The 26,900-nt window shown below is 42.1% G+C and overlaps 1 protein-coding gene across 2 annotated transcripts; it reads right to left on the bottom strand.

Moving 5' to 3' along the window:
* Positions 1-3,222: 3,222 nt before the first annotated feature.
* Positions 3,223-23,738, bottom strand: SMIM3 (small integral membrane protein 3). Of its 2 annotated transcripts, XM_072990052.2 has the most exons (3): positions 14,391-14,461; positions 11,934-12,012; positions 3,223-5,823 (listed from the first exon to the last, which is right to left on the bottom strand). In XM_072990052.2, the coding sequence occupies exons 2-3, from the start codon at positions 11,966-11,968 to the stop codon at positions 5,619-5,621; spliced, it is 240 nt and encodes a 79-aa protein (XP_072846153.1). In that variant the 5' UTR covers positions 11,969-12,012; positions 14,391-14,461; the 3' UTR covers positions 3,223-5,618. The 2 variants fall into 2 exon arrangements, with proteins under 2 accessions (XP_072846153.1, XP_020665630.1); XM_020809971.3 differs by lacking the exons at positions 11,934-12,012; positions 14,391-14,461 and adding an exon at positions 22,031-23,738.
* Positions 23,739-26,900: the final 3,162 nt, after the last annotated feature.

The raw sequence follows: 26,900 nt of genomic DNA on the forward strand, positions 1-26,900 counted from the left end.
TAGCATACAATTCTGTAAAGAATATTCAGAGGATTCTTACAGAGCACAGAGCAGTTATGTTTGTCCCAGACCTGAATGCTTTCAGTAAACATTGTGTCAGGATTTCTGAGAACCAGCTCCTGACACAAGTCTTCAAACAGGAAATCTGAACTTTTGAGCCTGTCAGTTAGGAGTCAATTAGCTCACTCTCAAGCGGAGAGCTTTCTAGCTTCTTCCCAGCAAACAGGCATTGGTGCTGATAAGGAGATTTGATTTCTGGTTGTAAAAATATGTTAAAAGACATTTTTAATAAAGAATAAATTACAAATATTCAGAAGCTTACTAATATAAACTGTGAAATTAGTGTTTTACTTTGTTGCTGGGGATGGCCTTACTTGATGTTAGTAGAGTTCTGGTACCTACCCTGTTTCCCTGAAAAGAAGACTTAACCTGAAAATAAGCCCTAGTATGATTTTTCAGGATGTTCATAATATAAGCACTACCCCCAAAATAAGTCTTAGTTAAATGAAACCCTGCGCTCCATCACTGTGCAGCAACCAGAAGATAACATGACTGTATTTGAATAAATGTAGATTGTTGTACATGAAAAAAAACATCCCCTGAAAATAAGCCCTACTGCGTTTTTTGGAGCAAAAATTAATATAAGATCCTGTCTTATTTTCGGGGAAACACGGTACATCCTGTCATAGTCTCAACCATTCCACCTGTCATGTTACTAAACAATTGTCTGGTAAGCAGAGAAAAAAAACTCCATATATGTTATGTGTCATCAACTCACTTCTGTCGTGTGGTGCCTATATGAGTTAATGACATCTCAAATGTCTTATCATTAACAGCTCTGCTCAGATCTTGCAAGTCAACAGTATTGTATGTTAGATTGTTCTCTTTTCCTCCTACTCTGCCCCCCCCCCTTTTCCAGCAGCAGTATGATCTTTTCCAGTAAGTTCTGCTCAGGTCTTGCAAACTAACCACTGTGGATTCCTTCATTGAATCAACCCATGTAATGTTATGTTTTCCTCTTTTCCTATTTGCTCCCCACCACTTTCCCAGCAATATTGTCTTTTGTCGTCAGTTCCGCATTTTCATTATATTTGAATGGTAGGATAGCCTCAGTTTACTCATTTTTGCTCTAGTGACAGTTCAAGTTGACTTGAATGAGCACCAACTGATTTGCCTTTCTGGCTATCTGTGGTTATCTGTAAAGTTCTCTTCCAACACCCAAGTCCATTGTGTGATGTGGAGATGCCCTTTGTTATGTAAAGCTTGGCATTCTTTTTCCTGCTGGCAACATGGGCACAATATTACTCAGCAAGATTGAATCATTTCCTAGCATTCTGAATCAGGGATACAGAAGCACAATATCCCACAATTATAAATCAAAGGCTTTCTTTAATTTTTTTTTTTTTTTTTTAGGAATTGAATCAACCCTTAGTTGTTAAGTGAATGATTTTACAGACTTGGAAAGCCATCAGTGTTGTTGATCAGGAGCAGACCTTCTAGAATTGACACATCTGATCTACATCTGTGAAGGGATGCTTAGCATACTTAATGGCTTGTGGGATGCCATTCTAGAATTATTTGAGAACAGTGTTATCCCCAGATGATCTTTGTGACTGGGAACCTGGTCATGCTATTGTCCATTTAGTGCACAAAAATGTACTCCTACCCTTTTCTTCTTTGCCTCTTCAATTTTCTTCGTTTTCTTCCCACTTTCCAGAAAACAGTGTTGTCAGTCCTTCTGCAGAGACTGGAAATGGTAACAGGAGGGACATTCTCTTATTCTCAGAAGACCCTTTTCTTCTCAATAACCATGTGCCACTGATCATTATTCATCTCCATTTTTTTTCAAAAAATGCTACTTTTAAAGTTCTAGCTATACTGTAATTCTACTCTCTCATTTATTCTGATTGGGATCCCAGCTTTCACATCATGAACAGAAGAGGACTCCTCCATTGTCTCCTTACCAGCCCTTGAAAACATGTTTGTAGTGCTTCTTGTGTAGGGCTAACTCCCCATTGTTACTTGGAAACTACATACCTGGTGAAGCTACATTTTCAGATGAGGAATAATGTGTGCATGTGTGGAATCTTGTGAATCAGCACACTGGTTTTTAGAAATCAATTTACAATGATCTGCTCCTGAGGAAAGTCTTCAAAATTACTGTACACTCTTAATTTGATGATAGCACATCCAGTAGTGGAAGTGTGGTGCTGCTCCACCTCTGGCTCCCTTCTGGCTGCCGGAGACAGGTGTCTGTGTCACTGCCTGCCTGCCTCTGTGTTTGTGCACAAGTATGCTTGTGTGTGTCTGAATGCCCACTTTGCCCAAGCTCTGCTCACCACTGTTTGCTGTGCCTTTGGTCCTATCACCCCTAAGATGCACTGGCTGCCACTGATAAATATTCCTTTATTTACTCTTTCCTTACTCAAACCAATATTACTAAACAAACAAACAAACCCAGAATGCAACCAATGGGAACAACTAGCACTTTATGAAACCACAGCCTGACTCATCCTGTAACTCAGTAAGCTACCTTCTGTTTGCTCGTCCTTCATCACGGTGAAGACCAGGCCTCATGAAAAAATGCTTCAGAAGGCACATATCTCAGTGATGTGGTTCAGGCAGATGCATAATCAAAACCTCATCCTGTGTTAATCTCCACCAAAGGAAAACATACAGCCAATGTGTTTGTTATTAGGGTTCCTTTAAAATAAAAGTAAGCCGTAGAAGTGGCTACATGAAAAAATCTCATTAATTGGGGGCCAGCTGAAAAAAAGTACTAATCATCTTTTGGGCCACAGGGACCATGTACATATGAAGCACTGAATTCATATGGATTATTGGATTAACATAATTTTGGAAAGGCCATGAAACTACATTTTAGTCTGCAGTTTACAGAAGCAACGCAAGGCACTGAATTCTATCCTTTGAGTAGGTTGAAGAACTTTGGAGATCTCCTCCAAAGTGCAACATGAAACCCAGACCAGATTTACTTCACCTCTCAAATTGGAATCACCATGTTCCACTAATACGAAGGACATGTTTCAATTGCACCATGAGCTTGGCTTCACTTGTGGAAAATCAGGCAAGATTAGAAAGCTGATGATTCACTGCAAGTAACAAGACAATTGAGGTGAATTTAAGAGATTAAAAGTAGGATTAACCCAATAATCCTCAAAGCCTACATAGGCAACAGTTAGAAATGCACACAGAACAACCAGCAACAATAGCAATAATAGTTTATTACAGAGGTTTGCATACTATCACGGTTTAGCATGCTATTGGGTCCACTATGAAAGCATCCACTTCTCTTTCATATACACACTTCTCCTCCTCCTGTCTTCAACACTGGTAACTACCATATTTTTCCATGTATAAGACTATACTTTTGTCTAAAATCTTTAAACTAAAATTTGAGGGTCATCTTATACACGGAAGTAAGCTGTGGAGAGAAAAAAACAAGTGGAGGGGAAAGCAGCAATCAAAGTGATCCTGCAGGGCTTTGATCTCTGTTCCCCCCCCCACTTGCTAAGCCTTAGCAAAAGGAAAGCAGGGATCAAAGGGCTGCAGGATGGCTTTGATCCTTGCTTTCCGCTCCGCTTACTAAGTCCCATGGGGCTTACCAAAAGGAGGGGGAAAGGCTCAAAGCAATCCCATGGCTGTATAAGGGGAAAAGGGATCAAAATGATCATGCAGTCACAAGATAGCTATGTTCTGTTTCCCCCTCCTTTTGCTAAGCCCCGTGGGGCTTAGCATGAAGGGAGAAAGCAGGGATCAAAGCAATCCTGAAGTGCTTTGGTCCCTTTTCCCCTACACTTGCTAAGCCCCAATTAGATTTCTTAATTTTGGGATAGAAGAATGGGGAGCGTCTTATACATGGGGGCATCTTATACATGGAAAAATACAGTATTTTTCACAGGCTACATGGGGCTTCATTGCATGGAAACAAAGAAACTAGAAGCAATAGTCCCACCAAAGCAAGGAAGGGCTGCACCTGTTAACGCCTGACCTTTAAGGACAGTCCATTTTGTAAATTTTGTAGCTGGGTGACAGGTAGAGATCTGGCAGAGGTTGTTCTCGTTTGCCCAATTAGGCTATCCTGAGCTTACCAACTAGAACACCTGTTGCTATTTCAATTGCTGCATGGATATGAAAAGCCAAGGAGATCTCTTTGGACCAAGAACTGGCAACTCAAAGGTTATGTCTGATGGAACGGAAGACTGCAAATGCTGGTGGGGAAGGTACAGGTCTCCAGATGTTGTTGGACTACACCTCCCACCAGCCTGGGTCAGCACTCAATGCTGTGAGTGTCTGGAGGGCCAAACATTTCCCGCTGCTGCTATAGAAATCAGGTAAATGCTTCTTCTATAGCGCTAAAGCCAGCAGTAGCCACGGAAAAAGGAAGATGAATGATACAGGGCATGAAAGCAACTGAGGCACACAATTGATGCATGTTATTATGTACACAGTGATGCCAGATGAAATGCCAGGCACTTCCACAAATGAGCAGGAAAACTTTTTAGCGTGGGCACAACATTGTGAAACAGCAGCATGTGACTAGAATTGTGTCACACCACAGAAATAAACAGCCCTGATTTTTACACAGCTAAAGTATTCCTACTAGTTGCAAAGCCTATTTTGTCTTCCTGTTACCATTCCAATATATATATGTTGTAATGAATATTCCACAGCTGTGGAATGCAAACGCAATTACATCCATTTGCTTATGTGCTTCAATTTCATTTCCTTATTGATTATCCAATTTCATTGCTGCTGTCTGTTATTTGAGTTACAAGTTGAGGAACCTTGCATGAAAGAGAGGACAACAGAAACATTCCAGCTGAGAACACCCAAAGCACCCTGGCCCAAGTGATTTCTTAGGGGGAAAAAGGCAACAAATTGTCTGGGACAAACGAAGCAGAATTCTCTTGCACAGCAACCACAGCTGGAATCAGTTATGGGACATTCCACACTTTTTTTCTGGCATCTTCTTTTGCCGTCTCCATAGCCTTCTGGAACTCTTTGCTCAGTAAACACAAAGAACATTCCGATTAAATAACATCTCAGGAAACAAAAAAACAGGAACAATCTGGAATCCCGTATCAGTTCAAGTCATATTCTGTTGTTCTCAAATAAGATTGACAAATCATACAAGGAGAGGAGCACGATAGCCCCACCCACTTTGTGGCTGCTCTTCTCAAATGGAGCCCAACCGTCTGAGAAGTGCCTCCTCCATCCGTCAAGGAGGCTCTCCACGTCAGACGACAGCTTTCCACATGAGGAGAGGAACAAGGAAAGTGGCAGAGCTACTGCACCTCTGCCTCATGTGTTTACTTAATCTAGTGCATGAATTCACCTCATTCAACAAATGGGCTATACTGTACAGCCTTCCATTTGGAGCTTCAAGCTTGCAGTTTGAGTGGAGAACCAGGCTTCCAGCGTGTTTCAGGTGACCTGTAGCCTTTTCCTTTCAAAAGCACAGTCTCTATCTTGCTGCCATGTCCTTGCTGGCACTCTTCTTGGAGATAGGCCTAACAACGAAGGCAGTCAAAGACATTTTCCATTACCCTTTGGTTTAGCTCATCTTTCTTCGAAGGAAACCCAAACAGCGGCACGTCTCACACGGCTCCACTTTGTATAGGGTGTGTCCGGACTCTATAAATGATCACTGCTGTGGCTGGGCACAGCAGAAGGGATGTCATGACGATGACAGTAGCGAGGATGATCAGGACAATGACCCACACATCCAAAATATGCTTTGGGAGGGGAAGTTGCGTGGGTGCCACATCTCCCAAAACATCCATCCTCTTCTTCCTCTTCCTCCTTGAACCAAAGGGGAAAAAAGCAAACAAACATTAATCTAACAAGACACGGAACTGATATAGCCATGTAACTTTTCCTTTTCATTACTACAGAAACAGCACAATCTGGGGCTGACTTCAAGCACAATAGATCTTTGATAGGGGCTTCATTCTGTCCCACATTCCAAGAGGTAGGGATGCCATACAGTTCTGTGCATGTTTGCTCAGGAGGAAGTCCAGCTCTACTCAGTGGGATACAAAGGTTTTAAGGGGTTTATGTTTGTAAGCACTTCCATGTATAGGATGGAACATTTTGAGAGTCACCCATGTTCTACAGAGAAATGTGTGTCATTCAATGCAATATTACTGTGTGAGCCATTTTGCGGCAATGGTCAGTTCATTCTAAGACACAGGAAACCCACATTCAAATTCTTAGTTATTGAAATTTATTATTATTTATTTAAGAACTTTTGTTGTCACTTTTCTACCACAATAAAGCTGCCAAAGTGATTTTAAATAGATTAAACATAGTAAAAAAATAGAAAATGAAAAACATCATTTGAAAGTACATTAATTCACCACCACCACCAAAAGCCAGCTCTAAGAGCCAGTCTGAGAAATCAAAGGCCCCTTAAACTAATATAGTTTTAGGTCCATCAAAAGCTCAATAGAGATGGAGCTAGACTAACTTCCCTTGTGAAGGGGTTCTACACTCAGGTCTTGGATAAATCATTGTTCTCCTAACTTGCCAACAGTATCATGATACAAGAGATAGGAGTTCTAAATAGCAGAATCAAACTAACTGCTGGACTAGCGCAACCAACAGGAAGAGTGAAGTGGCCATCTCAGGTGACAGATGGGGGGGCATGGAGACATATAAATTGGTTGCTGGACAAAGTTGTGTATGCCATACAGTTTGCACTGAGCACACTAAACTATCCTGTTGCATCCAGGTGTAGTCAAGGACACTGCCCCGCTATCAAAGCTGAAGCAAGGCTCATCTGTATATTCACATAGGCTTTCACGGCCGGGATCTAATGGTTGTTGTGGGTTTTTCGGGCTCTTTGGCCGTGTTCTGAAGGTTGCTCTTCCTAACATTTCGCCAGTCTCTGTGGCCGGCATCTTCAGAGGACAGCACTCTGTGCTCTCCTCAGTGCTGTCCTCTAAGATGCCGGCCACAGAGACTGGCGAAACGTTAGGAAGAACAACCTTCAGAACACGGCCAAAGAGCCTGAAAAATCCACAACAACCAAGGCTCATCTGTCTGGCAGTCGCAACTGGAACAGACCCAGGCAACATCTTCTCCACCACTTTAAGAAGCAAAATGTCTTGGGCTTGTCCTTGCCAATGGTATAAAGGGCAGAATGGAACAGACGCCCTCCTACATTTCACAACATGCCACAAAAATTAATATCAAGGTTTGTCTGCAAAGGTAGCAACTAGTTCTACAACAGCAGCGTCTCTGTTTATGAAATCTAAATGCAAAAACTTGTGTACTGAAAGCTGTGTGGCTACAAAATGTTTGTCTTAACGCAAGATGAGGGAGGGGGGAGCTGTAGCAGAAATACACTGTGTACTCTGATACCCCTCAGTAACATGTGTTGTAAAATGCTAGCTGGTGATTAGTATTTATTACATGGCATTATTATTTTAATTGCACCAATCTGATGGTGGGGGATTAACAGTCCTCAATTATGCAACAACATGCTGACTTGGCAGATGAGAACAAAAGCTTTGGAGCCATTTATATATATATATGTAACTAGATATATGTAACTAGAAGGGATGCTAGATGTCTCTTATTTTAAATTTAAAGACTGCCCAGGCAAGTCATATGTCACATTATATAATAGGGGCTTGTGTAACAGGATGATCTTATAACAGTTGATGCTGTTTATTGAGCCTGGTTAATTTTTAATTTTTAATTAAGCTTTTTAATTTGTCCATGCACTTAAAACATGCTATGACATACTGTAGCTTCATTTTTGTTTCTGTAAATATCTTAGAATCATAGAATAGTGAAGTTGGAAGGGGCCTATAAGGCCATTAAGTCCAACCCCCTGCTCTTAGAAGCACTGAAGAATGAAAGCATTTATATTCTACATAAAATATTTCAGAGTGCCATCTCTCCATAGAACTTCAGAAAAACATAATCCCAGAGTCTCTGCAAGTCAGCAACCTAGCTGCATGATAATGATGGCAAAGTGTTTTGTTTTGTTGTGGGGTGGTTTTTTTTACACATATAAATGGAAAACCATGCATGACAGACTGTAGGTGGGTGGCATGACCTCAACTAGATCAAAGGTGAGGAACGCACAGTCCATGAGCTGTTTCTACAACCCTCCTTTCTCCCCGGGATGAATTACCTGGAATCTCTAGCCCTCCCTGCAAGCATATCACCTTTTTAACAGGTTACAGATGGCAACTGTGCCCTTTAAGGCCAAAACCACATCCCCACATAGTGAAAAATGTTTACTGAGATGTTTTACTTGCTATGGGGTGTGTGTCAGAAAATGCTTTGAAGAGTGTTTTGAAAGACTCCTACACACACATACATTTCATATCATTATCTCACTGTTTTAGGTGGATTCCTGTCCCCAAACGAAAAACAAGCATCCACAACATTTAACTAAATGATTCACTAGGGTTTTTAATCCAAACAAACAATAGGAACACGTTATTTTTCAGAACTGCAATGAGTAACGGTAATTAGGTAAAGGTTCCCCTTGACAATTTTTGTCCAGTCGTGTTTGACTCTAGCTCATCCCCGTTTCCAAGCCATAGAGCCAGCGTTTTGTCCGAAGACAATCTTCCGTGGTCACATGGCCAGTGCGACTTGGACATGGAACGCTGTTACTTTCCCACCGAGGTGGTCCCTATTTATCTACTTGCATTTGCATGCTTTCGAACCGCTAGGTTGGCAGGAGCTGGGACAAGCGACGGGTGCTCACTCCGTCGCGTGGATTTGATCTTACGACTGCTTGGTCTTCTGACCCTGCAGCACAGGCTTCTGCGGTTTAGCCCGCAGTGCCACCACGTCCCTCAACACAGGGTAACGGTAATTATTATTTTATAAAACTAACTTTCCAGATGCTGGGGATGGGTTAAGATAAGATCAGGGCAAAAGCCATTCAGTTCTAGGATCTTCCATGTGTAGGCGCAGATGTATTGCTGTTGCTTCTTGGTTCCTTTGCCAGCCAACTGTGCCTCCCCCTCATAGGTTTGGCTGAAATTCCCCACATACTTTACTACAGCTTTTTCGAGGCACAGATCAAGATTTAGTAACCAACCTCCTCTTAGTAACCATTAGGAGAATGCACTTCATGAGTATGTCTCCCAGTCGGTACCTATTACAGTGGTGCCCCGCACCATGACGATGATCCATTCCACTGAAATCGCTGTTAAGCGAAAACATTGTCCAGCGAAAACAGTTTCCCCATTGGAATGCATTGAAACCCATTTAATGTGTTCCATTGGGGAAATTACCTTGTCGTCCAGCAAAGATCGCCCATAGGGGAAACCATTTTCCAAGCACCGATCAGCTGTTAAAATGGCTGCCCTGTGAAGCATGAGTCCAGAAAACACAGGGCAGCCATTTTGCAGAGCCGGAAAACATCGTCGTCTTGCGAACAAAGAGTTCGCGAAGCACAGATCTAATCGTTGTCAAATGGAAATCCCCCAAAGGAAACATCGTTTTGCAATTGCTATAGCAATTGCAAAAAAGTCACCGTTCTGTGGATTCATCGTACAGCGAGGTCATCATTTAGCGGGGTACCACTGTATTGGGTAGCAGCAGTGACAGTGGGCAGTGACATCGTATATTGCAAGAAGAAGCAAACTGTGGCCATCCAGATGTTATTGGACTGATGGCTTAAGCTGACTGGAGTCCATCAACATCTGGAGAGAAGCACTTGCTTTACACTGATATAAACTATGATGTTCCAGTTAATAGTACTGGTGCGAAAGGAGACTGACTATACTTAAGGATACTGGAGAAAAAAGAAACACACTAAAGCAGTCAATCCATCTGTCAGTCACAACTCAAGAGAGGGGAGCCTATAGGCTTCAGTTTGGAAAGAAGACCAAAACAATTGCCTAAAATAATGGATCTGTGTCTCCTCCCTCACTCTGTTAAGTCTTTCACCTTTGTCTTAATATAAACCATATACATGTTTTTAAAATGTCAGGAAAACAGTAACTTATGAGACTTCTCAAAAAAAAAAAAAGCACAAGAGAAAAACAAATGCCCGTTTCTACCAAAACACCAAAAAGGCATTGGTATTGTTCCTGCATAGAGCTGCTTCCCTCATAGTCCTGAAAAACAGCAGATGATTTTGTGGCATCTTTTAATTTTAATATTTCGATAAACACAAGCAATGAAAACAAAATCCTTTAAATTGTGTTTATTGCGAGGAATATTCTAAAGCACAAACCCTGGAGTCCACTAGTTCTGACTGCCAATCAAAGTGTATAGAAGGTCAAACAAATAACATTATTGAAGAGGTGGGCAACACAGCCCGAAACTTCCAGTCTCATGTCTTGCCTCTTGCACATATTTCACCTACAGCAGGCGTTGACACAAAACTCAAGTCATGGCATCTTCTGTCTGATTCAGCAGCCCAGAGGCAGTTCGCCTGCACTTAATCATGGTTTTCTGAATCGTGAAATTAGCGTCTTCTTAGGTAATGAAGCATCTGATGACACCAGCAGTATGCCAGTCCACACCAGCTGAACAAACTGCTACGTTCTACTCTGATTTCTTTATTACATACTCCACAATGAGCTGTTTCTGTTTTATTTCTTTCTAGCCAGCATCTGTATGGAGACCCATCCTGTTAATCCTTTTCTTCCCAAGGGTCTTCACTGACCATCCTCTTATTAAAAAGAAAAAAAAATCATGTAGCATCTTTAAAACTAACAAATTTGTTTTAGCTTGAGTGTTAGTGGTGGATTGCATAGAGGTTTCTAATCCATCTATTAATTTTAAAGAGGCCACAAAACTCTTCCTTTTATCCTCTGTTATAGTTAGTCTAACATAGACTAACATGGCTAGGTCTTTGAAAATAACTGCAACGGATACTGTCATACTCCCAAGCTCTAATATGCCAACAGAATATTAACAGAACAGTTAGGAGGCCTCCAGCTAATTGACAGAATGAATTTATGTCAGAAGATCCTTTCTGGCATCACCCATTAAATGACTATTCAAAAATACAAATGGGATGGGGGAGGGATGCAATGAGGGAAGGAGCATCTACTTCATTATAAGCTCTGCAGAATTTGAATTGTATTGTGTGAACAATGCATGCAGATAATTAGAATTATCTGCGTGCATGATAGCAGAATTGCTATCATGCAGGCAGAGAAAAATGAAAAGATGAAACAGTTCTCACCACAGCCCAGTAAGCCAAGTATGGTGCTAGTGAACTCTGCTGCAGGACTCATCAGGATGGAAGTCTTTTAATTCTATCCGTTCTGTTTATTTTTCTGTTGGTCACCCTTCTGTTGCTCCATTATTAACCCTTCTGTTGCTCCATTATTAACAGAATTAAGAGTTGTCGCCTGCTCTTAAATGAACAGCTTTTTCTGGATGCCACCTCTTTATACCAAAATTTGGATTTCATGATCTGTTTATGTTCTAAACAAAGGAAACAAGTCTATAATTATTTTTCAAAAATTTGAAAATTAAGTAAGCTTAATTTGCTGCATGGTTTTCATCTTCCCCAAATCCACATCAGTTGAAATGTAAAACACAAATAGCTGTGTTTGTATCTCATGAAAAACATGTTATAGTTTGTTGACATGTGGCTTGCTTTGATGAGTGAAGTAGTCTTGGCTAATAAGCCATGATTTGTTAACCATCCATAGTCATATTCTGAATCCATGGTTAACTGACCTTGTCAGGACACCCAAACCTGTAATTCTGACTTCTCCTTTGCTAGTTTCTCTAGCTGCCTACCCTAAAAAAGGAAGTGGGGGGAGAAGGACGGGAGAGAAACAGACCAGACCTCATACCATCTCATCACAAAGTAGAAAGGAGAGATTTATTTGGCTGCCAATGTAATCTTTATTCAGGCACACAAACCCCACTTTCTAAAAACACATGAAGAGAAAGTAAACTGTTCTACTCACCACATTGAGGGCTTCTGCTTGTGAAAGCTCTTCATATGGTGTATTGTAAAAGGGTACTCCACTGTATTAGCTTTCAACACTACCAGAAATGATTTTTAAAAAATGTAACTATAGAATGTGAACAAGAAATCACAATGTTTTGGGGGATGGGGGGAACCGAAATAGTTCTGCTAGGAACATATAATTCATGGTAAAATCTCATGGGAAGGTATGCTGGTAAGAAGATAATGCTTCCTTTTGTGGGTTCCCACATAAAAATATTACGTGAAACAGGTCTTGCCCACGCCAGAAGCAGGACTGGGCATGTTTTCATTCAAGAATTTGCTGGCATGGTCAAACGGAAGTGGAATGCCATTCCATCACAGAAACAGAAAGCCTATTTGTAGTGCAGGAAATGGGCCCTGTCATCATTTTCCAGAGAAATGCATTAGCCCTGTCATTATTTGGAAACAACTTCCTGGCAAGGAGTAATTTAAAACCTTATTTGCTCCAAGTGGAACTTGGTTATCCTCTCTAATGAGAAATGTTCCAGCATGGCTTTAGGCTGTGATTCATGGATACTTTTTCAAGTCCTGAGCAATTTCGCTAAGCTAACTTGTTTTACTCACTGTACAACTCCACATATGATTCAGCATTCAAGTTCCACTGAGTTCAGTTAACTGCTATGAAATTGATCCCATATTCATCTCACACATAAATCTGTGGAGGCACACCCTGTTAAACTAACATGTGGCATTTCACTGTGTTCCAGTTTGGGGAGGGTAGTGACTGGGGGAAGGAAAGAGTATACCTCCCCATGAACAGTGGTCTTGACCTAGGACTCTTTACACCTACTATTTGTTGGGGTGGGGGGGGAGGAAGGCAGCTGCATGTTATGTAATTAATTGAATTGACTCTAAACTGGAAAGATGGAGCACTTGGGTTTCAATCTGATTAGCTCAATTAATTCAGTACAAATGCAAACAGTCCATGCAAAACAATTTGTGATAGCCAGTGTGAAAACAATGGATACTGTGGTGTTAAAACAGTACGGCATGGTCCTGAAAGCCTAGGAAGAAACAAGAGGTTCTAGAGCACTAGTTCCCAACCTTGAATAACTCAGGTGTTCTTGGACTGCAATTCCCAGAAGCCTTCACTACCAGCTCTGCTTGCTGGAGTTTCTGGGAGCAGCAGTCCAGAACACTTGGGTTACCTAAGGTTGGGAAACACTGCCCTAGACCAGTGGTTCATAACCTTTGTTACTCAGGTGTTTTTGAACTGCAACTCCCAGAAACCCCAGTCAGGACAGCTGGTGGTGAAGGCTTCTGGGAGTTGCAGTCCAAAACTCCTGAGTAACCCAAGGTTAAGAACCAGTGCCCTAGACCAGTGGTTCTTAACCTTTGTTACTCAGGTGTTTTTGAACTGCAACTCCCAGAAACCTCAGCCAGCAGAGCTGATGCTGAAGGCTTCTGGGAGTTGCAGTTTAAAAAAAAAACAGAGTAACAAAGGTTAAGAACCACTGCCCAGCCTAGACCAATCAAAGTCTCTGCTTAGATAGTTTGTTCCCCTATGTATAATCAAGTGAGCACTGACAATATCAACATTTTTCCTGCCTTTCACACAATGCAAATATTAAATAGACAATAACAATGACAAAAGCTGTGGCTTTCTGGGGTTTTTGGTGTGTTTTTTTGGCTTTTTGTTTGTTTTGTTTTATGCTGGAGCAAGGTTCAAGCAAAAGTGGCTCATCGGGTTCACAGCTTTCCTTACAGTCCTAATTTACTTTAAAAAAAATTTTTTTAATTCCATAAAGATCATTAAAAAGTGTCTTCTCAAGAATTTTAGAACTGATGTTTTTGAAGACAGCAGCTTTCTGATTAGCAACAGATATCTGCTGCCAAAGGCTCCCACCAGAATCTTTCAATTTAGCACCAAACAAAATCCAAGAGAAGGCAAATCTTTAAAGTGTTTCATAACAACAACAACAACAAATTAGAAAAAAAAGTTTAAACCATTATTTGGAGGAGGACTGATTTTTTACACAAAAATAGGGTTTTAGGAATACATAGGGACAGAAAATTTAATTGTATCTGTCGTTTTTCAGCACCAAGCAGCACTAAGCCATGATGAAAATACGTTGTATCTATCTCAAGCTTTTTGGGAGAAAAACAGGGTAAAATTAAGCACTGGGGTTAATAAAAATGAACTTGACTGTATAATGAGCAGAAATGAAAAACATTTGTTCTTTGGGTGGCAACTTATAGAGATGTGCAGATTTGTGATTTTGGACTACAGTAGGATCTCCTTATCCAGGGGATCAGTATCCACTGATTCACTTATTCACAGTCTGAAAATATTCAAAATATTACAAGAAAAATAAATTTCCCATGGATACGACAGTCCCAGAAATCCCCAGGCAGCACAGCTACATGAAGAATTCTGAGAATCAGAGTCAGAAATTAACACAACTCATCTCACCTCTACTTGCAGAATCCTACAACCAACAGTCTGGGAACAGCAATCCAGAATACACAAGTTTGTCATCTCTGGCAATTAATATTTTAAATAAACAAATAAAGAAAACAAATGGGAGAAATTAATCACAACTTCAATTTTCAAATGTTAACTTTCACCATGTACAATACTAGCATTCGTAGTATTATATTGCTATTTTAGTACTATTACTACTAGTAAGTAGTAGTAGTAGTAGTGGCCAGCTGAGCAGAGAGATGGTGGAGCTACTGCCACGATTGGCATGAGTGGATGGGCCGCTTCCAAGGCCCAGACCCATATTAGGCTCACCTGGGACAGGGATACCTGTATTCATTGGCAAGTGCAAATATGCCCATCTTTATTGTTGTTGTTATGTGCTCAGAGTGTTAAAGGTAAATAAGATATTTAAGGAGTGGTTTTACCACTTGCATTCCCCCAGTTTCCATAGCTAAGTGGGGATTCAAACTCTGTTCTCCAGTGTCCTAGTCCATCACTCTATCCACTACACCACACTGGGAACCCTCTTCTATTACTGCTACTGCTACTGCTACAGTGCTGCTGCTGCTGCCGCTGCTGCTGCCACTACCGCTACCACCACCATCACCACCACCACCACCACCACTACTACTACTACTACTACTGTAAAACTCAACATTCCTTAACAGCACTGCAAGTTCCAAGTGTAATTTTTCAGTGTTCATATAAAACTATTCCTGGAGTGAGAATACCCTTCTGGTTAGGATGATACAGATTGCTACCCTGGGCAACAGCTTCAATGTATTTGTTTCCTGAATAATGTGTTGTCAAATTTCTCATTTAGTGGGCATACTGTGCTTATTGAATAAGATGCAAAGAATCACAGATACTGAAGCAAGACTGGTAAATCTATGGGCCTCCATAAGTTATTGATTGCAACTACCACCATCCCTCATCACTGCCTGTACTGACTCAGACTGATGGGAACTGCAGTCCAACATCATCTGGAGATCACATATTTCACTGTATTCTACAGTGTGTGTTCTCAATGTAGGAAGCTTCCAAATGTTCAAGTTCTTCTACCTTACTCTAATCTACGTCATGGGAGTTGAGAGCTAGAGACAGTATGAACTTAGAGGCCATGTGACAAATGTAATAAACGATCAGTGGTTCACGTTATTCTTGCATTCCGTCGTGAGATGACGTTGGGGTTATGTGAATTACTTTTGGACAAAAAGACTGATGTTTTGATTGTGCTGTTTCAGATCTAAGGAGATTTCATCTCAACATGATGAAGAATTTCTTAACAGGAAGAGCTGTTTGCCAATGTAATGGACTTCCTCAGAGGCTGGTGGACTTTTCTTCACGGAAGGTTTTTAAACAGACATTAAGTGGCCACCTGTCAGGGATGCTTTACGTCCTGCTTCTTCAGGGGGTTAGACTGGATGTCCCTTGAAGTCTTTTCCACCTCTACAGTTCTATTGTTCTGTAATTTTGTGGTTTCTCTCTGCAGTTTGCTGGGGTAACCTACAACTTTGACGTCAGCAAAAACTGGTTAAGCTAGAGTCACGGTGTCAGTTCTTTTAAGTACTCCTGATCAGAGATAAAATGACAGATAGAGCCTGCGTAGATTCAAAGACCAGGCTACGCCCACCTTAATGCTTTCATCCGGGAGGTATTTCTTCTTACAACACAGGCAATTTGTAAGTAGCCTGCAAATCCATTCAGTGCAATCAGGAAGTGTAGGGAAATCCACATTTAAACCAGCAACCATTCTGATATGGGGGTATGTCGTTCAAAAAAAAAAACTTTCCAAGAGCTGGCCAAAACAAAAGACTTCAAAGCTATTACTTTGTGAAAGCAAAAGCAACTAAGAGCCCTATTGCACCTTCACAAACTAACCAATTTACTATAGCATGTGTTTTGTAGCCTATAGCACCAGATGCTGAACCTGTAGCATTCAAGGGGCCACAACAAGTACTTCTGCCGGTTGTGCAACAAAGCTGGCAACCTCTTTCTCCTTTTATCATAAGTCCAAAGTGTTTCAGTGGTATCAGTCATATGGAGTTTAATGACAGGATGTTATACTGAATTGCTGAGGGCAAGCCGTTCTATCAGCTCTTTGTTCAGTTTCACTGGTTCAGGATTATAAAGGCTCTACAGTTTCCACATACACATAACCTTGAAGCAAAGCTGCAATTAGCTCATGCAGGGCCTGAGGCAAGAATATAAAAGTGTGTCTCCCATACTTTCATAGTTTGTCATTTTTGTAAAAGTATAAATACATGAAAACAGCAAAAGTCAAGAATAACAGCAACATGCTTTGATCCCGGGAACACAGCTGCTGGGTTCTCGTGACATGATTTGATCAACCTCAACTGTTAAAAAATACGAATTCTTGTTTGTGCGCCAGAAGAAAAGTCTCCTCTGTGGACATCATTTTCCAGATGTGGAAAGCAATACTAAAAGCCACCTAAGTGGATTCTTTTCCTAGTGGCATGACTTGCCTGGGATCATAGAGTCATGTTTTTCTTTTCTTTGTTCCTCAATTTTGCCATCATAGTTCCTCCAGAGGAGGAGGATTCTCCCAGGCAAAAGGTCAAAGGTCAATATGTTCTCCGCAACCCCCTCCCACCCCACCCCTCTTTGAGTTTCCTAATGGATGTTTCCACCTCAGGGCCAGCAAAGCAGTTCAGGAAATAGCAGGTAAACAGATCTAACCTATGACAAACATTGCATACTGCCATTCTCTCCCAAATCCCGATTGCCTCATACCATAGGCACTGTCCCCACTCTTAAAAAGAAAGCAGCAGAGCAGATGAGACCACTGTGGCCTACAGGCTCACTAAGCAGGAGGTTGGGCTCGATGGTCTTATAGGCCCCTTCCAACGTCAGTCTATGATTTCTTCTGAAATTTCTCTCACATTAAAAAAAAATCCTATAACCTGAAAGCCAGCATGCGTCCTGCACACTAAGGAGGTTTTCTACATTAAAAAAAGAAAAAGGGGGGAAATAAAAGTCTGCCACATAGTGAACGGTGACAGTCTGTTCTGCTGCACATGTAGACCATGCCTAAATTTCATATTTATTTCAAGTTTAAACTTGACAGGAATAGACAGGTTGAACAAATAATAAAACCATGCATCATGGAGGAAGGTAATAATACAAATTACAAGATCATATGAGCACCATCTCCGATCTCAGAGGACAAGAGGAAGGGTGGAGAAGATAATGGTTCCAAGCAAAGTTCAAAGGCCTGCTCTTATGTTTATGTGTGTGTGTGTGTGTGTGTGTGTGTGTGTGTGTGTGTGTGTACACATAGATAAGTGTGCTTGTAAAATAATTATGGCAATGTCATCAACATACAACAGCAGCAGCTCTTATGTGGATCCATGTAACTGCTTTGGTCACTTGTTTTTTCTTGGGGAAAAAACCTGTTGGCCAAAAAGGAGAGAGAGAATTCCTATTCCTGAAAGCTGTCCTTGTAATAAATTTTGTTCAGTCATTTTTAAAAAACATATATTCTATCTCCCTACTAAAAATAATGTTCAACATAATGTTGCAGGGTTTTGAATTTCTGGTAAAATACCTTTTGCTATGCAGCAGAAGTACAGAACCCACAGAGCAGAATAGTCACAAGTTCCACCCCTTCCTCATTTAAAGTCTCAATAACTCAATCTGAGACCTTTCTAGGAGAAATAATAAAAAACATATCTTTACTTTCACTTGCTGGAAGTTACAGACTTGTGCATGCTGCTTGCTTTACTGCACATATATTTAGCAACTAACCAAAGGGATCAACAGCAGAGTAACAACTGACACCAGTGGACAAAAGAGAGAGAAAATACTGTAACAGCAGAGAGATGGGACTCTCTTTGAATTCAAAGGCTGGAAATAATGATTGGTTAGTGGTAGCTAGACAATTACCTCAGACTTGAAAAGACGCTCCAAGTCACACAAACCATAAAGAGCATGCAAGGTTGGAAACAAAACTGCAACATATAATTCTCAAGAAATACAACATAACTGAAAGAAACGCTGCCGTTATGTATGCTAAAAGTTAAGGCAAAGCCAGTAAATGCCTGCTTTGCAGTTAAGGCTTTACATTGGTTATTTCTCTAGTAAATGTTCTCCTTAAAACAAACTGCCTAACTAAACAAATGCTACAAATAATAAACTGTGAAGACATCTGTATCCTGTAGCACACCTTGTTTGCTTGTCGACCCTAACTGGATACAAGGCCCTCATGTGTGTATGTGTATGTGTGTGTGTTTCCCAAGGCAAAACAACAGAAACAAAATCATTTATTTATTATTTGCCATTTTCTAAAGTGCTCTTTTATTTACAGTATAAGGGCTTCTCAGACAGTAACACATTATTATAATAACCATGTGCCATCAACCCATTCTGATTTATGACGACCCTTTTCAGGGTTTCCCAGGCAAACAGTACTCAGAAGTGGTTCCCTTTTTTTCTGTGGGTGTCCCGGGATTCTTCAGCTTGGCCAAGGCCCCACAGGTTGGCTCTACTTGCCAGAGGCACGATGGGGAATTGAACTCCCAACCTCCGGCTCTACAGCCAGATGCCTAACTCACCAGGCTATCCAGTTACAACAACAACAGCACATCCATATAATAAAATTGAGAAGCATCACCACTCCACCCACACATAGACAATCCATTTCAAATGGCCACAAATTAAAAAAAATGTTAGCACTTGACACTGAAAATAATACAGAGCTGACTTAGTTAAGCCTCCATCAGGAAGCCATTCCAGAGCTGTAATGCTTTGGAGGTTTGGGAAAAGTGCAACAGATTTCTCTTGGTGATAAACATGGGGAAGGGCTTCCACTGAGGGCTGTGAGACTTCCTGCCCCCAGTCCACCCCCACCATCCCTTTCTCCTTCCATCAAGAAAGCAAATCCCTCTTTCTTCCAACAGACTTTTAGCACTGAATGGAATTCACATTTTAATTGAAGGCGCTGCAGCTTCTTTTTCATCCATCTCATTTCAATTACATTTTCATTGTTTTTTATACAGTACTTTCACTGGATGTGTTTATTTTCTGGACTTTATTGTCATTTGCTGCCTTGATTGTCATATATTCAATAACTTCAAACCAGCAAATGGCTCCCTTCCCGCTCCCTCCCTCTAGCTCCACACCCAGCCACCACAAAATGTCAGGCTACAGCCTGCAGAAAAGTCTGAAAGAGAAAATACTGATATCATAAAATATACCCCTTTATACATTCTGGCTGCATTCAGAGGCAATTAGAGAAGGGAATCTGAATTCGTCTGACTCTCAGTATTCTTCCCAATGTGTGTCTTGCTCAGGACTTCCTCCTCCCCGTACTGCCAGGGTCAGGGACACTGCTCTGGGCTGGCCTGCCTGCATACCTTTTCCTGATGCTTTCCCTAAGTTTCAGTCAAAGGGTCAGAAGCAAATGAAACCAAAGAAGCATATTGGGGTGGGGTAGCTACTCTGGCAGGCTTTTCTCTCTCTAGAGGCAGTGAAGCTGAAAGACGGATCAACTATTCAACCAGGAAAGAACTTTTGGGGGAAGTGCGTGTTGTCCTCCTACTGCAGGACTGACTCAACCCGTGAGCCAAACACTGGCATGATTTGCCACATGTCTCTTCTGGGTTGCTGAGGTGGCAGCTTAGAGAGTGAGATGAGCCAATGTCATGAATGTGAAAGCCAGGGTGGGGGAGGAGTGGACCATCCACAATTGAGAAAGAACGTTTCCAGGGGTGTCCCCCTCCCCAAAAGCTTCCTTGCAGTTTTCCCAATGGGTCACAGGGAAATTTGGGAAGACTGAAGGGGAAATCCTCTTTCGGAATGAGTAGGATGCTTTTAAAGAGATTGTTTTCCTTGCTCAAAATGCGTAGGACGGAAATGTTTATGTAAAACAACCTAAGGTATCCGTGAACATCTTCTAGAGATGTTATGCCTCTGTGTCAGTATGCCAATCATTCTTTCACTCCACAAGCTTCGCAGTCTGTGGCAGATCTTAGCTTTGTTGTCTGATCCCAGGACAGGGCCCATTTCCCCCCCACACACACACACACATATCCTCTGCATGAACTAAGGTGGGGAGGAGCTGCCTCACCCTGACCGGGTCATGGGGGTGGAGGGTAAGCACCTCCCTGCTGCAGTCACAAGCTGCTTGTGCCTAGTACTGGGGCTTGATGGGAAAGATCGCTCCTACACTGCTAATTATTCTGTAGGAGCAGGAGGATTTAACGAAGGGTCACTTGTCCCTGAAATCCACCTTCTTAACATAACTACTAGAGACACCAGAAAACTCTTCTTTTTTTCCCTACCTGCCCTCATTACACAACAGACCCTCCCCCCACCCAGAGGTGGTAGAAATTCCGACTTTGGATTTCATCCCTCAGAACACTCCAGCCAGGCCACAACAATCTGAGGGCTGTCATCCAAAGAAAGGATCCATTCTCCCTCCCTGTTCTGATTCACATATCCACACATGTGCAATGTCTCTGGAAACTACCACGGGAGGTGGAGGGGGGACCAGTTGCAAATCCCTCATGGGATTTCCTGCAGTAGCAAATGAAACTCAAATTAGTGCCTATCAAATATGAAATATACCCTATTTAGGAGCCTAAATACAGCTTACAGTAATGGTTCCAGCAGTAAAACAGAAGTATAAGCACAGTTATTGTTTTGTGTTATTTGCTGTCAAGCCAAACCTGATTTATTGTGACCCTAACAGAGTTTTCAAGGAGATATTAAAGAATGGTTTTACCAATTCCACAACATGCACCCACCCAGTCATGGGTTTCCATGGCCAAACAAGGATTTGAACCCAGGTCTGAATCCTATCCACTACGCCACAATAGTGAAAGCACATTCTCAAGAAGCGCCTGGACATTCAACAAACTTTCCAGCCAGTACTTGTGACTTTTCTACTACAACCTCTTGAGCTGAACCGCACAAATATACTGCAGCGTCCCACAGAGCTGGGAAATGTCACTTTGGGGGCATCCCCAGAGTTGTACTCCAAATGTTTCCTGGCTCTGCCAAACCCACTCTCCCCACGCCCTCACTGAACTGGAGTCAAGACATCTACACAAGGAAGAATGCAGCATTTTCCATAGACTGTGCCTTAGAGATCTGCCATGGGATTCAGAACAGCCCAAGACACCAAAGGACCCGAATGAGGTGTGTGGTTTTTTAAAAAAAAACATTTATGCCAGCCAGACTCTGTCACAAAAACAAAAAACAGCCAAAGATGGCAAGCGTGGAGGTCTCCCTCTGAAGAACTGCAAGGGCGGGTGGCATGTCCTTTGTGACACTGACCTCCCAGACAAAATCATCAAGAAGAAGAGAAATAGTAATGCAAACGGGAAGAGAAGTGAAACACACGGGGGGGGGGGGGGAAAGCAACCCTTTCGGCGCAAAATCAGAATAATAAGAGTAATGACAAGCTACAGAAGGAAAAGATCGGGGGAGGGAGGGGAGGAGGTGAGAGGGCGCCCCTGATTTAAAAGAAGCTTCTTGCTCGGGATCCCCCCTCCCGTGGGCTCTTATCTGCCCACTTGCCCGGGAGCAGCCTCCTTCCGAGCAGACCCGCGTGGAGGCATCGAGAGCGCACCCTCCGCCGAGGCAGACCGCGTGGACAACTGTACCTGAGCCCAGGCGAGATCAAAGACGCCGGGAGCCCATGGTCCGCCGCGCACGAGGAGGCCGGCCAGGTGAACGCCGCCCCGCAGGGAGGACGGGCCGCCGATGCCGCCGGCGCCTCTGGAGGACGCGGACCCAGGCGGCGGGGCCCGGCCGAGTTCTCCTCCGCGTCCCCCCGTCGGCTTGGACGGCGTGTGGCGGAGCTGCCCGACCGGCGACGCCTCTCTGGAAAGCTGTCGCCTCCTTCGCCTCCAACATCAAGGAAGGAGCGGACGGAGCCAGTCTACGGTTTATAGCTCGGCTCGGCCGTCGCCTCCCAAGTTTTGGGAGCAGACTTTTTTCCCCCCCTTGCCTCATGGTAGAGCGGGCCGCCTAGTGGTCGGAAGCGAGCTGCAAGAAGGCCCAGGAAACCTTTCAGGATGGATGGATGGATGGATAGATCGCAGACGAGGCGGGATTCAACTCCCCCAAACACACCGCCCCCGCCTCAAAATCTGCCAAACTCAGTCCCATGAAAACGATAGCAGAGAAATAGTATTGAACATCTAGCTACGGTTGCAACACTGTCATTTCCTACCACAACTACAAACCCCTTCCTCTCTTATCTGAGTTATAGTGGGTGGTGCCAATATTTTGTTGTTTGTGTAATCCTTGAAAAAAGTTCAGTTAAAAAAAATCTATTTTTTTAAAAAAAAGTGTGTATGTTCACTTCTGTCTCAAATCCCACCCCCACCCCCCACAAAGTCTAGCTTACATATTTGCCATGTATGGCGTATTCAATGCAAAAGAAAACTGGATGTAGATCATGTATTGATACCAATGTGTAATTCCTCCTAACACATCTATTTTTATATGTTTAAAGATGGAGGGGGAGGGAGGCCAGCACCAATCGCAAGGAGACCAACCCATTTATTGTAGGATGAGCTTTTGAAAGAATAGCTTGTTTCACAGGGTTTCCTGTCACTCAGCATCTGTCACCACTTCCTATTGCATGGTACATGTGTATGTGGAGTGCGTGACCTTTTCATACGCAGAAAGAATATTTATACAGAGCTGAATTAAGGAGCTTCTTGGGATTTATTGTCCTTCCTCTTAATCCTTTTGGGCATCGCCTTCCCTTCACTGTCACCGAAATTGTCATCATCCCCATCAACAGTCCTGCAGAAATCTCAATTATTGTGTTGGAAAACAGGGTGCATAGGGAATATATAGATCCCTGGAAGAATAATGCCCAACAGCCCCCTAAACAGGCTGTCCCATTCCGACACATCATTTCTTTGCCAAAAGAGCCCTTCTTAGGGTGTGGAGGGATTTCACAGGGAGCGATGGGCCGTTCACAAACAGCCGTGAAGGGGCTGTGACACCTCAGCCAATACCTCTCCAACCTCTGAGGCAGATGATCGCTTTGTGCAGAGAGATCCCAGAATTGGAATAAGAACCAAGCTCTAAAAAGTCTCCTTAGCTCTGGCAAAATTTACTCATGCAATACATGAAAGAGAATACTGTACCTCTCACACACTTTCATCTTACTTGTCCGGAAGATGTGAAAGGTTTTATTCAATAACATTCTTCCTTTGTTGTCAGAAGTTTGAAAATGCACATGCAAAACGAGCAACACAAGCAGTGAGAGAAAGTTCATATTCAGCCTTTATTTGGAAAATATGTACACAGGGAGAAATAACAAGGGACAAGCTGACAGTGTCTTTTTGCAGCATTTATACTGTATCTCAGTGGTTCTTAACCTTTTTGAAAGAAACGCCCCCTTGAGTCATTGAGGAAGTTATCATCGCCCCCCTCCCCGCGGTGGCGATATCTTTTATTTATTTATTTATTTATTTATTTATTTATTTATTTATTTATTTATTTATTTATTTATTTATTTATTTATTTATTTATTTGTGACACTTAAATCCAATGACCCCTGAAAATAAAATTAAAATGAAATGCCCCCCAAAAAGTAACATTTAATGATTTAGTTGCAAGTGAATTTTAAGATGCAAGATGAAATATAAAAAGGGCATAAAAACAAATGCAGGAACTAAAAATTTCAAGACAAAAAGTCTGAAACTAAATTAAAATTGGAGGAAAATATATATTCATGCACACTGTAAAAAGGCTGCAGCCATCTTCACAGATTTGGCTTGCTCCAGCGCCCCCCTACTGCCCCCCTTCTGCTCCAGCGCCCCCACGCCGCCCCTTTTCGTTCTACCGCCCCCCTGAAAAATGGAATCGCCCCCTGGGGGGCATTATCGCCCACGTTAAGAACCACTGCTGTATCTGATTAGAGGCAAAAAAATAAAAAACCCACCATCAACAACCCTGACCTTTGAACCCCTTGAGTTCTAACCATATCATGTCCCCTGGAAAAAGTTGCTGGGGTGCCATAATGAAGTGTGTGTCAGGACTCTTTGGTCACCTCCTAATTTAGACTGTGGAAGGTGGCAATGCCTACACCTGATATAATGGGGATTCCCCCCCTCCTTGCAAGAGCAGGTAAGACTAACTACCACGCTTCATCAAGCAATCATTGGCTTGGATGCAGATTTATTCACATTTAGCATGGAACTACTGAAACCATTTAGCAATAACTAACTCGCCCCATTAGTTTCCGTGGATCTGCTCTAATTAAATTAATTTCACTAAACTGGATCTAAACAACTATTTCTTCTACATATCTGTGTACAGTACTTAGATTTTAATTAGCATAGAAATACACAGTGGGGCAATAACTTTATATAAATGGGGCTTTCTTTTCATGTTTGCACTTGTTCCATTTAACTGCTGTATTACATGACACATTTTAATATACATAAATATGCATGATTCCCCAATCCAGCCTGTTGTTGGTATCTACTTTAGTGTCCCATTTCTCCATGCAGCAAGTCGTCTGTGTAATCAGACCTCTAAAGACATGGTTTTCCTTAGACTGATCAGGACAATTCAACTTATTACCTTAGTGTTAAGCAACCTGGCAATTTCACTTCCTTGCTTCTCCATTTGAAGCAGACACAAGTGAGGCAGGTGGTGGCCACCAGTACATATCACAGATGATGACATTTGCCATCACTTCTCCGATAATCAGGGATGCCCATCAAAACAATTGAAAGGCAGTCCACTTAAGAGAGAGAGAGAGGTTGATTTGGAGGCAAAATATGTACAGTACTCTGTTGCATACACCAGCCCTCCCCAACCTCACACCTTTCAGATATATGCTGGACTACAATTTCCATCATCCGCAGTCAGCATAAAGCTGAGGCATGCAGCAGAGGAATCTAGTGTTTGTGCTATTGCAAGGCCTAATGTGTCCCCTTCAGAAGGGGACTTTGTTTTGATGCCCGGATGGCCAGTCTTAAGTGTAGTCAAGACTATTTATAGTCTTCATGTTAGTATCATACTTTCTCCTCTAACTGCTGTCCTCTGAAGATGCTGGCCACAGAGACTGGCGAAACGTTAGGAAGAACAACCTTCAGAATAAGGCCAAAGAGCCCACAACAACATATTCCCCAGTCTTGGCACACCTTCATTGGCTCCCTGTTAGTATCCATACCCAGTTCAAGATGCTGGTTATAACCTATAAAACCCTCAATATTTTAGGACCTTGAAATTTGTCAGAATATCTCTCCCCCAAAATAGCTACCTGTCCCATTTACTCTTCACAATCCTTGATGTTAAAAATTGTGATACTTTAAGGGATCAGAAAGAGTTAGTATTAAGAGCTGTGCTTTCTCGGTCATGGCCTCTCCCCTCTGGAATAGATTTTCTACAGGTTCGTCACGCATCATCCCTCTGTTTTCAGGAAGTTATTTAAAACCAAACTGTATAAAACTGCCTTTTAACAAAGTTGAACCTCCTAATAACATAGGAGGTTCAACTTTCTTTAATTCATTTAAATGAATGCTTTATCAACTCAGCTGGAGGCAGGGCTTTATTGTATTATGTGTGTTTGTATGATTGTAATTATGTTTTGATGCATTGTGAACTGTCCAGAGAGCATTCACACTGATGGGGCAGTACAGAAATCTAAACAAACAAACGAATAGTCTTCCCGGGAGACCATCTGTTCATTCTGTTTCCTTCTCTGAAACGGAATGAACTGTTAAAAGTAGATAAGAAGACACTGGACTGGCCATACCGTTACAAAGTGTTGCACCCATTTAAGACAGCAGAAAATTGCTATTTATTTTATTGCAACAGATGGGAAGTAGTTGTCGGATTTTCTCCCTCCTGAATCAAAGTAATTCAGTTTGGTTGTGGGTGCTCTGCATCTTGACTGCAGCTAACCGTATGTCTTTGACCTGGCCTGAGAGACCTGTTTCAGCTGCATCAGCAACCAGAGAAGAAACTTGCAGGAAACTCTCCCAGTTGCCTCTGAGGAGTGGACATCCGTGCTAGAGCTTGTAGAGTATATGGAGTTTCCATTGACGAGAATACAACAGGGAACTAAGATGAGATCTGAAGGGTCCAATCATGGGAAATTGGATTTCCTCTTTCTGTAATATTCCACCAAAATAATCAGCTTCTCTTGGAATATTCCACTGCTGCACAATGTTAAAAGGTCAAGGAAAACAGTCTATTATTGGTTCTCTATTACAATAAGCAGATGAGTGGAAGCAGATGAGTGGCCCCTTTATACAGCTTATGTATGGGACAATTTCCAAAATGGAAAATAGATGATGAAGAAAAGCATCGGTGTAAATAATTCAGAGTGAAACAAGATATGAAGTAGTAGTTATTTGATTGGAGCTTGAAATATGTCTGTACTTCCTAGGCAGGCATTTCTGCCCCCTCCCATCTACTGTAACCATTAGCTTCTTTTCCATTGTAATTATCTGTAATGTCTTGGAACTGCAAAGCTGGAAGGGACCTTATAGATCA

This window comes from Pogona vitticeps, chromosome 2, assembly GCF_051106095.1.
Source record: "Pogona vitticeps strain Pit_001003342236 chromosome 2, PviZW2.1, whole genome shotgun sequence".
Classification (NCBI taxonomy): domain Eukaryota; kingdom Metazoa; phylum Chordata; class Lepidosauria; order Squamata; family Agamidae; genus Pogona; species Pogona vitticeps.